Raw genomic sequence first — 15,443 nt, 5'->3', positions numbered from 1 at the left:
GTTTGAGGGTCTATGGTATACTCCCAGCAGTGTGACTGTCCCTTTTTTGTTCCCTAGCTCAATCCATATGGCCTAATTTGATGAACCTTCCAACATATCATCCCTCCTCACAGCTGTAATACTTCCCTTGACCAAAATTGCCACTCGCCCTCCTTTCTTATCCCCCTCCCTATTGCATCTGAAAACCCTGTAAACATGAATGTTGAGCTGACATTTCTGTCTCTCCTTAAGCCATGTTTCTGTAATAGCTATGATATCATACTGCCACGTGTCTATCTATGCCCTCAGCTCATCTGCTTTCTTTGCTATACTCCTTGCACTGAAATAGATACCCTTGAGCACTGCCAAACTCTTTTTTATTTTCAAACCTCGTTTCCTCTGTCTTCCAGACTCATCCATTAATTTTCCACCTTCCATTTTAATTTCTGATTTTGTCCCAGCTGAGTCTACCCTCAGGTCCCCATCCCCCTGCCAAACTTGCTTAAACACTTCCCAACACCAGCAGAAAAACGTCCCGCAAGGAACTCAGTCCCGGCTCTGTTCAGGTGAAACCTGTCCGGCCTGTACAGGTCCCATCTCCCCCACAACCGGTGCCAATGTCCCAGGAATCTGAAGCCCTCCCTCCTGCACCATCTTTCCAGCCATGCATTTATCTGTCTTATCCTTCCATCTCTATACTCACTTGCGTGTGGCACTGGGAGTAATCCAGGGATTACTACTTTTGAGGTCCTGCTTGCCAATTTCTTACCTAGCTCCCTAAAATTTTGACTGCAAGACCACATCCCCCTTTCTACCTATGGTTCCGATGTGGACGACTGCTGGCTGTTCACCCTCCCCCTTCAGGATGCTCTGCAGCAGCTCAGTGACATCCTTGACCCTTGCACCAGGGAGGCAACACACCATCCTGGAATCATGTCTGAAATTAGCCTTCTTCCAATTTAGAAATGGTTCCCCTACCATTCGCCCTTGTTGAAATGTACCTTGCCTGTACTTGAAACATCTCCTCCTTGAAGACCACCCATTTTTCTGTTACCATTTTTCCCCGTCAGTCTTTGGTTACATTTTAACCTGGCTAGATCCCCTCTCATCCCATTGAACTTAGCCTTCTTCCAATTTAGAAGTTCTCCAACCAATTTTTTTTTAGCCACATAGTCATTGCTGTTATGTAGGCAAAAACAGCAGCCAAACTGGAAAAAGAATTACAATTAAATTGCGCCTTTTACGCTCTCAATGTCCCAAAGTGCTTTATGGTCAATCAATTGCTTTTTGAAATGCACTCCCCATTCATTTTACTGGCAAGCATGGTAGCCAATTTGTGCAAAGCAAGGTCCCGTAAATATCAATAAGACGGAAATTTATGCATGTTGGCAGTGGCGGTTGAGGCAAAAATGCAGAGAGCTCTGCTCTTAGAAAAGTGGCACAAGGACTGCAGCGGCTCAAGGCAGTGACTCACCACCACCTTATTAAGGGCAATTAGAAATGGGCAATAAGTGCGGGCTTTGCCAGCAATACCCACAATTATTTTACTTTATTTTATTTAGAGATACAGCACTGAAACAGGCCTTTCGGCCCACCGAGTCTGTGCCGACCAACAACCACCCATTTATGCTAATCCTACATTAATCCCATATTCCCGACCACATCCCCACCATTCTCCTACCACCTACCTACATTCGGGGCAATTTACAATGGCCAATTTACCTATCAACCTGCAAGTCTTTGGCTGTGGGAGGAAACCGGAGCACCCAGCGGAAACCCGTGTGGTCACAGGGAGAACTTGCAAACTCCACACAGGCAGTACCCAGAACCGAACCCGGGTCGCTGGAGCTGCGAGGCTGCGGTGCTAACCACTGCGCGACCCTATTCATATGTCGTGAATAAATAAAAAAAACAGAAAAATAAGCCAATAAGTTATTTGTGTGTATATAAGTCATGATCAGTCAAGTAGTACAACCATACTGCTTTTATACTCGCCCACCTCAGTAGAATATGTGAAGGCCATTGAACAATGCTGACCCTTACCGAAGGGTAATGATATTGCAGTTTTCTCAAACTCAACAGTGTCTCCAAGCATGTGTAGGTATGCATTTGTAATTATGCTCAAGAACCTGTGCACGTGAAATGATGCTTTCCATTTCAAATCTCCATCGCCTTGAATGAGGTGGGATTTGGACTGATAGAGTTCAGCTTATGTTCACATTTTGATGCTGTGTACACTAGATCATTATGGCAGCTCCTGTTCTTATTACTGAGGCACTTTAGTATCGGAACATCTATTTAAGAGGGTCTTACTGAAAATAATACAACTTTGATTTTGGGTTTGTCTAGATTATGCTATGAACCAATCTCCAAATTTACACCAATACCAGTAATTAGATGCCAAATTATTCGAATAAGAGCAACACTGACATTTCATTGTCTATTCACTTCTTCTGAACTAGTACAACTAAATGCTGCAGCAAAAGCATAATTTGAAATTCTGATGGTTCACAAATCCCTCATTGAAATCCAAGTTCGAATTATCTAATCTAAACTTTAAATTTAATAGTAAACATAATATGCAATTTGAATCTTAATTGAAATTAAAGTTGAAGAGACAGTGTGAAGAGCCCAACTGTGATATACTCTATACGATAACCAGATAAATCTATTAATAAGCGGTACAACAGAAACATCAAAGTAATTAAAAGCATGTAATAAGTATTTCAAATGTTACAATGTTTAAATTTCAGCTGCCATTACAAATAGCCTTTTCTAGGGCAGAGGAGAAAAAAATGACAGCAGACTGAAGCAAAACTGAATCTAAATGAAGCAAGAATTTGGTTTGAATCTGTCAATATTCATAATCATTTTTACTCAAAATAATAGCAGTAGATCACCTTATGCAAAGTCACTTGGGACCTAATTTATGCATGGAGCTTTGGGACAGTCTGGGACAATGAAAACTGGCAGCAATCGCTTTAAAGAAAATACACACTACCATGGTCAGGTGGAGGCAAAGGTGGTGGAGGCGGAGGTGCCTGGTTTGCTGAAGGACTTAACACAGCCGTGAATAGATCTTCCACTTCCTTTCCCTCCAGTTCTTTATTTGAAAATACAAAGGTGACAATGTTAGTATGAATTAAATTCAGGTGACTTATAGATCATTCGTTAAACTGTTTAAACACTTGAAAATGAATACCTGGAATTTTGTAGAGTTTACTTAGAATTGTACCTGTACAACAAAATAAATGTTTTCAATCATTTGTTAGAAAAAACTTCCTGCAATGAGATTCAAAATAAAAAGCATGGGGCGGTAGGCAAAATACCTTACCATCTGAGACAATTTTCTCAAGATCGGGGCTAAGTATTCTGTCTAGTTGCTCCTCGGTCAAAGATCGTGAACCTTGGCCTCCACTTGATTGGGAAACTGTAGATGGATCCTCTGAAATGGGGCCAATATCCAGTCCAGCTAAACAAAACATTAGTTGCATTATTTTGACAGAAATCAGTAAATACACTTGATACTGTCGCGTGAAGCTGACAGTACTCATTTGCTGCTGACTTATGTCTTCTAAATTGGAAATTTTGTGATTTGTCAGTAACTCATTTTGAATAAAAATTTCTTGTTTGCGAAAGTCCTGTGTAGATCGTTACTCAGCTATAGGTGACTCAAATGTTGCAATGCCTAGAATCATAGAATGATATATAGCACATGAACAGATAGTCAAGCAAAAAGTCTGTGCTGTAACAATCTATGATTCTTCAAATGCTGCCCAGTCTAATACCACTCTTCTGCTTGCTCACATGCCCTTTAATATTACTCTCTCAAGCAATTATTTATGAACTTTGCTTCAACAATGGTTGATGGCTGGGAATTCCAAATTCTAAGCAATGTGAAGAAGTTATTTGTAATCCCTCTGTTAAGTCTTGTGATTCACTGAAATTTGTGACCTTTTGTTACTGTTTCAACATAAAGAATCTAATACAATTCACATTTAAGGTTACTGGCAAAAGAACCAGAAGCGACATGAGGAAAAAGCCTTTTTATGCACAAGTGGCTACAATTTGGAATGCAGTGCCTGATAGGATGGTGGATACAGGTTCCATAGTAGCCTTCCATAGGAATAACATTGCAGATATGAGGAGAGTAGGGGAGTGGGACTGACTGGATTGCCCTTCAAAAGAGCTGGCTCGATGGGCCGAATGGCCTTGCGCTGTACTATTCCAGGATTATAATCCTTGAAAATTTTGAAGACTTTTGTCAGGCTTAACTCTTAAGTATCTCTTCATAACTGTAATCCCTCATCCCCACGAACATCCAAAATGAATCCACACTGCCCCACTTACTACTTTTATTTTCATACTACAGGGTGCTCAATACTACACACATAACCCCAACTAAAGCGGTTTACAATTTCAACATTATCTTCTTTAAGCAAGGGTTCAGTTTGTCTTTTCCTATTCTTCCCTGATCTTACAACCAAAATGCATTACTTAGCATTTCTCTCCACTGAACTCTATCTGCCCATCTACTAGCTTATTTATATCTTCCTGGAGTGTTTCAAAAATCTATGTTAAAATCTGCCACATCCCAAATTTGGCAGCAGCAGCAAATTTCAACAGTGCTCTCTAAATTCGTAAGCATCATTTATAAATAAGTGTAACTGAATATAGACCCCTGCGAAATACCACAAACCACATCTTGGAGAAAATTCCTTTTATCTCTTACTCTTGGCTTCCTCTCTTCTAAAGATTTCTGTATCCACGTGGCCAAAGTCCCCTTAGTTTCATTCGCCATATCCCTTATGTGGTAACTGATCAATTGTTTTTATAACTCCATATAAAAATCGATATACACTTATTTCTTTAAAGAATTTGGTAAGTTTGGCCAAGTATAACATCCCCTTCAGAAATACTGATTTCACCTTTTAAATGCTCAGTAACTTTGTTCCATTTTATAGACTGCAGACATTTTATCAACAATTTAGGACTGATTATAACAATTCTACTTGCATTGATTTACTGCCTTTAACCTAGTAAAGTGTTCCAAGGCCCTTCATGAAAGTGTAATCAGATAAAAATTATGAGCCAAAGCAGGAGGTATTAGGAAAGATGACTAATAGGTCTGTGCATTAGTATACATACATTTCAGTTTGGAATCCATTGTTTTGCCAAAGTTTCCTTTACTTTCCCCATATAATATTTAAAAAACTACTTTGTTCTACATAACCTCTTTCAACTTTTTTGTCTGCTTATCTACGCAATTGGCTGGTCTGTGTTTCTTTTTCTCTCACTCGCTTTGCCTTAGACAGCAGCTATTCAGGATCCTGCCAAACACACCTCCTTCAGACACATTTTGTGTTTCTTTACTTGTCCCATTGTCCCTTTGGCCTTACGCTATGAAATCTTTTGTCATTTAATCTCTCCTGCCCTCCACCATATCAGAGACCTTCCCTTTTGGTCTACTTCCCACCCTTCTGCTTTTCACTTGCTTAAAGTCTATTACATTTCTAACTTTTCCCACTTCTGATGAAAGGTCACAGACCTGAAACATGAACTCTGTTTCTCTCTCCACAGATGCTACCTGACCTGCTGAAAATTTCCTTCATTTTCTGTTTTTATTTCAGATTTCCAACATCCACATTATCTTGCTTTTGTTTAAAACATTCCTCACAGCTCTAGCTATCCTTCCTGAAAGAATATTGGGCCCCACAATATTCAAGATCCTGCATGAGTCGATAATGGTAGGTTGAGAGGTAGGAGACAGATTAGGGATGAAGAATTAGTTCTTTGATTGGCAAAATTTGACCACTGGTGTCCCCCTGGGATTTGCACCAGGGTTTCAGCTTTTCACTATATTAATGACTTGGATAAAAGAGTGTAACAAGAACAAATTGCATTTATGTAATGTCTTTAACATAGTAAAATGTCCCAAGGCATTACATAGGAATACTATTTGGTAAAATATGGCACAGAGCTTGCCTAAGATTGTGACAGATGACCAAAGCTTGATCAAAGAGGTAGGTTTTAAGGACTACCTTAAAGGAGAGAGGTAGAGAGGTGGCGAGGTTTAGGGAGGAATTCCCAAGAGTGGGTTGTAGACTGCTGAAGGCACAGCTGCCAATGGAGAGGCGAAGGAGACTGGGATGCACAAGAGGCCAGAACTGGAACACAGAGTTCACTAAGTGTTGTAGGGTTGGCAGAGGTTAGGCAGATAGGGAGGGCACAGACAATAAGTTAATAGGCACAGAATGTTGTGGATGGCAACAGGGAGTTACAAAAGGGACACAGACAAACTGAGTGGAAAAAGTATGGCAAGTAGAGTTCAATGTAAAGAAGTGAGGTGTCAACATATCTGCAGTTCAAGGGCAAGTTGTCAGAAATTCTAATGCACCACAGTGAATCTTTATTACTTATTTTTATCTTAGCATATTTTCTGTGTAGTTACTTAGTTCCATGGTTAGTGCACTATATGCGCTAATTTAGATCATCTGAGTCGAGATGATAACATAAGAAAATGTGACTAAGATTTAGGCAAATGATCCCACTAAAAAGTCACAGTTCCTCATTAAACATTAAGCCTCCTCCTGTCATGACATTATTTCTCACATCTTCAAGAGCAGAGCACTTGACATTAGAGGGTGTATGCTCCTAAGAATTCTTTCTTCCAAGCAAATTACAGTCTTGGTGATAATCAGGTGTGCTGATAAGAAGCACTCATTCCGATATAGTCTTATTCTTTCTCCTCCTTTCAGTTTTTCTTCTAGATCTATTACCTTTCAGTTTCTTTAGACGTCTGCTTTGTAACCATCTCCATAATGAGCCAAATCTTGATTGAGCAGGGCATCTCATGGCGGATGCCTTTAATTAGACATTTTCCTATACCCCTCAGCTCAAAAATGTTTTGTGCCTAATTTGCTGGAAGTACACTTTGATAGCCATATGGTGAGGGCAATGGGGACCTGAGTGAATGGCAGGACTAACAGTGTATCCCCTTAATCGATGAGATTTAAGGACAGAAAGAAACAGAGGAATGGTGGTAAAAGAGGGTGATGTAAAGTCACATTAGGTACAGAAGGAGAAATAGAGAGGGGACGAAAGATTGGATTAAGAGCAGAAAATAAGGCAAAGGAAAAGAAAAAATTGAATAATTAAAAAAATTTAATTTTGTAAAAATTTGTAAAAAAAATTTACAAAATCTCAAAACAATATTTACTATATGCAGAAATGCGATTGAAGAGTTTAAATTGTTCCTTTTCTTGATCAGAGAGGTTGATTGGCATTGCATTAACATTTAACAGTTTAATGGGTAGTTATGCTCTCAATCACCAGCCCTAACTTTCTGCGGCAAGTTTAATGGGCAACTGATGTGCTAAACCAGCAAGTTCTTCAAAATAACAGGGAGGCTAAGGGTGAGATTCTGGTTGTGTAAAGCAAACGGCATAACTCGAAGAGGAAATTGTGGAGTTTCACAACTCTCACCATATCTCTTAATCCTCTGAATTTGCTGGCTGATTTGCACATTAATGACATGTGTCATGAACATGCCTTTTTTTTCGAAAGTGAGATTTGGCCTGTTATTCAACAGCCAATTTGAAACATGTTTCCTTTAATCTTTCAAGTATCTTTAATAGCTTCTCCCTATCTTAGGTGTCTTTAGTGGCCTCAACACTGTTCATCACAGTTATAGGTATATCTAGTTACAGCCCACTCAGATGACTGCTACAAATCTGCTCTTTTCCTGTACCAGGTGTCACTATTTGCACCAAGTTCTCAAAACAGATATCCAGGCCATGGAAGTTAACTACAAGTTCACTAGAACAGTTGACATCCACCTGGGCTGCATTTTCAAATGGAAATCAGGATTAAGGTTCAAGGTCAACATATCAACATCACCGTTTCAATTCCTAGTTATTCTACTTTCTAATACAGAGGCAAAATGCACTTTAGTCATTTGTGTGCTAATATTCAAAGCAAACTAGTTAGCTACTGTAAAGTTTGTTAGTGCTGCAGAACAAACAGATGGAGCTTTAGAAAGAAGATTCTCAAAAACACACACACAGGCATGCACACTTGTTTTCAATAAAGACAAAAGGAGCAGACATGGGACTATTGCTATCCACCATTTAGTCTCTTACCAAATGGAGAAGGTGAATTCTCGACCTGGAAAGTGCATAAATCAAGACCTACAGGACCCAAACCAGATAAAATGGATGATTAACTAGGAAATAAAGACCAAAATAAAGGAAAGAAGCACACACATAGTATACGCAACTCAATAGCATGCTACAAGCATTGGGCAGTACAGCATAAGGTAGCATAATCAATGATCGTTAATGTCTTCAGGTAATTGTATCAAGCAGCAAAGCATTTTACAGCAAAAGAAATAGTGAAAAAAATTCAAAAAGCTGCTGTTGAGGCACAAAAGCAATGTCTTGCTACAAATAAGAAATAGAAGCAAGAGAAACTTAGGCAAAGCGACATGTTCAAACTTCAGAGAAAACCACATACTCTTCCACTACAAAGAGCACTGGGCACTGATCATGAGTTCCACAATGCTGCACAAACATACCTGATTCATCTCCTGTTTTTCCCAGTTCATCGGAAAGCATTCCGAGGATATCGTCTTCTGTGGTGAGGACTTCTGAGAGATCAGCTAGTGGGTCATCGCCATTACCTGCAGAACAATCAATTCAGAAACATTCCAGGAAATAGACAGCTTTAAACAGCAATAACCTGTATTTATATTGTGCCTTTTTAGATGGATGTCAAAGATCATATGATGCTAGTTGAAGAAAGGCAGGTGTTCTTCTGAAATGTTAACTGTCTTTCCCTCCACAGATGCTGCCAGACTTGCTGAGTACATAGGAACAGAGGAGAAGGAGGCCATTCGGCCCCCTGAGCCTGCTCTGCCTTTCAACTTGATCATGGCTGATCTACCGCAACTCCATTTTCCCACATTATACACATATTCTTTGATCCTTTTAATATCTAGAAATCTAACTGATCTCTGTCTTGAACATACTCAATGACTGAGACTCCACCGCCCTCTGGGGTGGAAAATTCCAAAGATTCACCACTTTCTGAGCGAAGAAATTCATCCTCATCTCAGTCTTAAATGGCCTATCCCTTATTCTGAGACTGTGTCCCCTGGTTCTAGACTCGCCAGCCAGGGGAAACATCCTTCCTGCATCTACCCTGTCGATACCTGTAAGAATTTTGTATTTTTCATTGAGATCACCTCTCATTCTTCTAAACTTCAGAGAATATAGGCCTAGTTTCCTCAATCTCTAATAGGTCCATCCTGCCATCCCAGGAATTAGTCTGGTGAACCTTTGTTGCACTCCCGCCAAGGCAAGTATATCTTTCTTTAGGTAAGGAGACCAAAACTGTACACAATACTCCAGGTGTGGTCTCACCAAGACTCTATACAATTGCAACAAGACATCTTTACTCCTGCACTCAAAACCTCTTACAATAAAGGCCAACATACCATTTGTCCTCCCAATTGCTTGCTACATCTGGATGTTAGCTTTCAGTGACTCAGGAGCAAGGACACTCAAGTCCCTTTGGACATCAACTCTTCCCAATCTCACCATTTAAGAAATATTTTGCATTTCTTTTTCCTACCAAAGTGGATTTCCATCTGCAATATTCTTGCTCACTCACTTAGCTTCTCCAAATCCTCTTGAAGCCTCTTTGCATCCTCCTCATAACTCACAATCCCACAGAGTTTTGTGTCACCAGCAAACTTGGGAAATATTAAATTTGGTCCCCACATCCAGCTCATTGATATAGATTGTGAATAGCTGGGGCCCCAAGCACTGATCTGTGCAGTACCCCATTAGTCACAGCTTGCCAACCTGAGAATGACCCATTTATTCCTAATGTTTTCTGTCCATTAACCAATTCTCAATCCATGCCAGTACATTACCCCCAATCCCATGTGCTATAATTTTGTTTACTGACCTAGTGAAGGACCTTATTGAAAGCCTTCAGAAAATCCAAATTCACCAAATCCACTGGTTCCCCCTTATCTATAGTGCTAGTTACATCCTCAAAAAACTCAACAGGTTTGTCAAACATGATTTCCCTTTCATAAATCCATGCTGATTCTGCCCAATCCTACCATTATTTTCTAACTGTCCAGTTATAACATCTTTTATAATAGATTCTAGCATTTTCCTTACTACTCATGTCAGGCTAACAGGTTTGCAGTTTCCAATTTTCTATCTCCCTTCTTTCTTAAATAGAGGGTTTACATTTGCTACCTTCCAATCTGCAGGAACCGTTCCAGAACCTACAGAATTTTGGAAGACTATCACCAATGCATCCACTATCTCGACAGCCACCTCTTTCAACACTCCAGGATGTAGATCATCAGGTCAAGGTGATTTACCAACTTTCAGTCCCATTAATTTCTCCAGTACTACTTTTTTACGAATACTAATTTCTTTCAGTTCCTCGTTCTCACGAGTCCCTTGGTTCTCCAACATTCCTGGGAGGGTTTTTGTGCATTCCGACGTGAAGACAGACACAAAGTATGTGATTAATTTTTCTGCCATTTCCTTATTCTCAATTATAAATTCTCCTGTCTCTGCCTTCAATGGGCCCACATTTCTCTTTGCTAATCTTTTCCCTTTTACATACCTATAGAAGCTTTTACATTCCATTTTTATGTTTCTCCCTCCTTTACTTTTTCTATTTTCCCTTTAACAGTTTCTCGGTCCTCTTTTGTTGAATTCTAAAATGTTCTCAATCCTCAGGCTTACTACTTTTTTTGGCAACTTTATAAGCCTCTTCCTTTGATCTAATACAATCTTTAACTTCTCTTATTAGCCACGGTTGGATCACTTTTCCCGTTTTGTTTTTGTGCCTCAATGTAGATTTGCTGCAAACCATGAATTAATTCTTTAGGTGCTGGCCTTTACTTGTCTACCGTCATACCTTTTAATGTAATTTCCCAATCTACCACAGCCAACCTGCTCCTCATACCCTCGTAGTTTCCTATGTTTAGACTTATGTATTTCCAGCACTTTTAGTTTTTATTATTAATATAATGTATGTTTTCTGAACCAGTGGATTAAAGGACACAACAAGACAACATGTACCTTGACATGACAACAACTGTTAGCATTCTGGAAGTATGGGCACGCCTGGGTGATAGTAGCTATAACATAATTAAATATGACAGGATATGGGTTAAACCAATAACACTAATCCATATTCAGATATGCAATTTTGAAAGGGGGAGCTTCAATGAGGAAAGTGTTTAAACAGATCAACTAGGGGCTGGCAGTAAAGAAAACCAGCTGAGGACCAATGGAACACTTTTAAGGACATGCTATTTACTCATATAGGTTAAGTACATTCCAAGGACTAGCAAGTGAAAATAAAGAAATGTGACCATAAATAGATTAATAAGACAGCACAAAGAGAAAGAAGAAAAATAAACTCTACATGATTGGGAGGTAAAGGTGGAGAAAATTACTGGGGCTGCAGTAGAATCTGATAATTTAGCAAAGGAATTACAGAATGATCTAGACAATACTTGCATGCTGGTAGTACAATCGCATATTCAATTTAATACAGCTTTACACATTGAAAAAAAAAATGGGAGGCATACCTGTTTAATGAATGATACTGAACTAGCTAGGGAAGAGACTGACAGATCCGTAAATGTTAGTGGACTTTACACTGACTACATTTGGCCTTTGTAGGGCAGCAATTAACAAAACAAGCAGTATGCTGAGGCAGACTGCCACATCAGTGGATAATCTGAAGCCCTCACATTTAAGCATAGTGCTCAAAGCAAATACATATGCCCTGAAAGCAGAGAAGAGCCATGATTCCTGCTATTAGCAGATTGAGTTATGAGGGAAAGGTAGAAATTGTTCGATTTTCTGCCCTGAAAGGTGAATGATAGATCCTAGATACGCAAGATACTAAGGGGAATGGAAAAGGATAATTACGAGCATTACTTCAGGTAAAACAATGATCACATGATGAAGGAACGTATACATAAACAAGTTTAAGTATGATATAAGGAAGTACTTATGGCACATAAAGAATAATTGATACCTGGAATGGTCTTCTCAGTGGGATAATGGAGGCAAAAACTCTGTGGAGTCATTCAAGACACAATTAAATGCTTTGATGGAGACACCATATATTGCAATCAAAGACTTAGTCGAATGGGGCACATGGCCTACCTGATCTATACTTTGTTATAAGGTGCTACACAAGTGTACCAAACTCAGAATTAATTTGTAGCCTGGCAACAATATGATCTGTATCGGATCTTTGAAATAAGGTCACTGATATATTAAAAGCACACAATGTTTTTTCTTTTTTTAAAAAATGGTAATCATTAGTACTGAGTGTTGTGTGCCCATACATACCTTGCCCTCCCTGTTGTTTTGCAGCCACCTGGGTTGTAGCTGAACTCAACAGTGGATCAGAGGAAGGATCCAGGAAATTTACATTTGCATTTGGTACTCTGTTTGGTAGCTGAGATGATTCATCATCAGACAGAGCATCCAGACTCAGCTTGCTCTGTCGACTTGCAAGCAGTAGATGTTTTCCAAAGAAGGCTTCCTGTAAAAGGAATGAATGAAGGAAATAACTAATCCCGTTACAAAAGCAGCAATAAACAGAGGTTATGGTTACTTTCTGGTCAACATTGGTCAGTGGCTTGACGTTGGTTGGGCCTCTGAATGCTGAATCAAAAAAGGTGTGGTTTGGCTATTCATTATTTTACCAGCAGTAGATTCAAAAGATGAGCCAAAAGCAGAGTTTTAAATATTGCATTCCATAAAATATACTATCATTGAATGGTAAATATTTTGGTTAGAATTGGGAAAGCAGCAGCAAAGACAACCTCCATAAATTCAGGATGGTCAAGATCTTTCATTCTGCTTATGCGCATTTGCCTGAAGGTCCAAGAATTTGAAGATCATTTAGAGGAACGCTGTTGTTGTGTGGACGATCTTGTGCATAGGTGGCTAATCATTGATCATAAATCCTCTCTGTTATTTTGTGCTCAAGGTAATGGAAGCAAGTACCAAAATAAAACATTTTTTCCCTACTTCAGGCACCTATGCCCTGATTTCAAAGCTTCAGCAAAATCTGTGCCAGTGGCGCAGTGGTTAGCACCGCAGCCTCACAGCTCCAGCGACCCGGGTTCAATTCTGGGTACTGCCTGTGTGGAGTTTGCAAGTTCTCCCTGTGTCTGCGTGGGTTTTCTCCAGGTGCTCCGGTTTCCTCCCACAAGCCAAAAGACTTGCAGGTTGGTAGGTAAATTGGCCATTATAAATTGCCCCTAGTATAGGTAGGTGGTAGGGAAATATAGGGACAGGTGGGGATGTTTGGTAGGAATATGGGATTAGTGTAGGATTAGTATAAATGGGTGGTTGATGGTTGGCACAGACTTGGTGGGCCGAAGGGCCTGTTCCAGTGCTGTATCTCTAAACTAAACTAAACTAATGTCTAGCTGCCAGCACAAAGCTAGCCAAAAGTGCACTGAGGTGACTGAGCTCAATTTTGCAGTACCAGCTAATTTGAATTATTAGCCAGAGCTTGCAACACTACTTTGGCCCAATGCCAGCAACTAATGGCAGCTGCAGAAAATCTACCCAGTAGCTCAAATTTCAAGAGATACAGCCACTTAAAAATTAAGGGGCTACATATGGGCACAAATATTGTTTTATCCTCCATAAAGATTCAAAAGGGAATTGGATATATATACTTGAAAATGAAAGATTTACAGGGCTCCACAGTAAAAAGTGAGACTAATTGGATAGCTCTTCCAAAGAATCAGCACAGGCACAATGGGCCAAATGGCTTTCTTCTATGCTGCAACATTCTATGAAAACAGATTTTAACTTGTCAGCGTTACCCAAGACTGTGGCAGCTGTGGGTGGAGACGAGGTGGAGGAAAATAAATACCAAGCAAAACAAAACCCAATGTGGTGACACGAAATAGTAAGTACCAGTACATTGCAACACCCTGCTCGATGGCTGGGAGAGATGATGTTGGGTTGGAACAGTTTTGCCTTGTTTGGCACTCGAGGGCATTTTCCCACAGCACAGCAGTACACTTTGCCTGTCAGAAGGTGGCAGTCAGTCTAGTACAAGGGTAAAGGTTTAATGTAAAATCCCACCCAGGTTGTTCAATGTTTTAAATTCAGTTGAAAAAATCTGGAAACAAAAACCTGGTATCAGTAAGAGAGACCATGAAGCTGTCAGTTTGTCATAAAAACCTACCTGATTCACCAGGGAAGGAAACCTGCCATGCTTAGCCTGTCTGGCCGAGAACTTGACTACAGTGCCAGAATAATGTGTCTGATTCTTAACTGCCCTCTGAAGTGGCCTAGAAAGCCACTCAGGTGGTGCACCATTATTTTCTAAGGGTAGCTAAGGATGGGAAATAATGCTGGCCTTGTCAGTGATGGCCACGCCCTGACAATTTTTTTTTTTTAAGAACATTACAGCGCAGTACAGGCCCTTCGGCCCTCGATGTTGCGCCGACCTGCGAAACCATCTGACCTACACTATTCCATTTTCATCCATATGTCTATCCAATGACCACTTAAATGCCCTTAAAGTTGGCGAGTCTACTACTGTTGCAGGCAGGGCGCTCCACGCCCTTACTACTCTGAGTCAAGAAACTACCTCTGACATCTGTCCTATATCGATCACCCCTCAACTTAAAGCTATGTCCCCTCGTGTTTGCCATCACCATCCGAGGAAAAAGACTCTCACTATCCACCCTATCTAACCCTCTGATTATCTTATATGTCTCTATTAAGTCACCTCTCCTCCTCCTTCTCTCCAACGAAAACAACCTCAAGTCCCTCAGCCTTTCCTCGTAAGACCTTCCCCTCCATACCAGGCAACATCCTAGTAAATCTCCTCTGCACCCTTTCCAAAGCTTCCACATCCTTCCTATAATGCGGTGACCAGAAATGCACGCAATACTCCAGGTGCGGCCTCACCAGAGTTTTGTACAGCTGCAGCATGACCTCGTGGCTCCGAAACTCGATCCCCCTACTAATAAAAGCTAACACACCATATGCCTTCTTAACAGCCCTATTAAATCCCTGAAAGTTGCTACCCAGGTTATGTACCTGGACACCAAGATCTCTCTGTTCATCTTCACTACCAAGAATCTTCCCATTAGCCCAGTACTCTGCATTCCTGTTACTCCTTCCAAAGTGAATCACCTCGCACTTTTCCACATTAAACTCCATTTGCCATCTCTCAGCCCAGCTCTGCAGCCTATCTATGTCCCTCTGTACCCTACAACATCCTTCGGCACTATCCACAACTCCACCAACCTTCGTGTCATCCGCAAATTTACTAACCCACCCTTCTACACCCTCTTCCAGGTCATTTATAAAAATGACAAACAGCAGTGGCCCCAAAACAGATCCTTGCGGTACACCACTAGTAACTGAAAT

At 40.4% G+C, this 15,443-nt stretch overlaps 1 protein-coding gene across 17 annotated transcripts in view; it reads right to left on the bottom strand.

Annotated features, from left to right (window-relative positions):
* Positions 1-15,443, bottom strand: part of kmt2ca (lysine (K)-specific methyltransferase 2Ca) — a 460,534-nt gene that overhangs the window by 106,615 nt on the left and 338,476 nt on the right. For 14 of the 17 annotated variants that reach the window (XM_068015025.1, XM_068015031.1, XM_068015029.1 and 11 more), the window contains 6 exons: positions 12,384-12,579; positions 8,555-8,659; positions 8,121-8,168; positions 3,314-3,451; positions 3,182-3,214; positions 2,981-3,082 (listed from right to left, as the gene is read on the bottom strand). In XM_068015025.1, the coding sequence (XP_067871126.1) occupies positions 2,981-3,082; positions 3,182-3,214; positions 3,314-3,451; positions 8,121-8,168; positions 8,555-8,659; positions 12,384-12,579 (622 nt within the window). The remainder of the gene's footprint in view (positions 1-2,980; positions 3,083-3,181; positions 3,215-3,313; positions 3,452-8,120; positions 8,169-8,554; positions 8,660-12,383; positions 12,580-15,443) is intronic. The other 3 variants (XM_068015033.1, XM_068015038.1, XM_068015040.1) reach the window with 1 other exon arrangement.

Source organism: Heterodontus francisci, chromosome 2 (genome assembly GCF_036365525.1).
Source record: "Heterodontus francisci isolate sHetFra1 chromosome 2, sHetFra1.hap1, whole genome shotgun sequence".
Taxonomy (NCBI): domain Eukaryota; kingdom Metazoa; phylum Chordata; class Chondrichthyes; order Heterodontiformes; family Heterodontidae; genus Heterodontus; species Heterodontus francisci.
The sequence above is the reverse complement of the archived record's forward strand: the minus strand, read 5'-3'. Positions and strand labels throughout refer to the sequence as shown.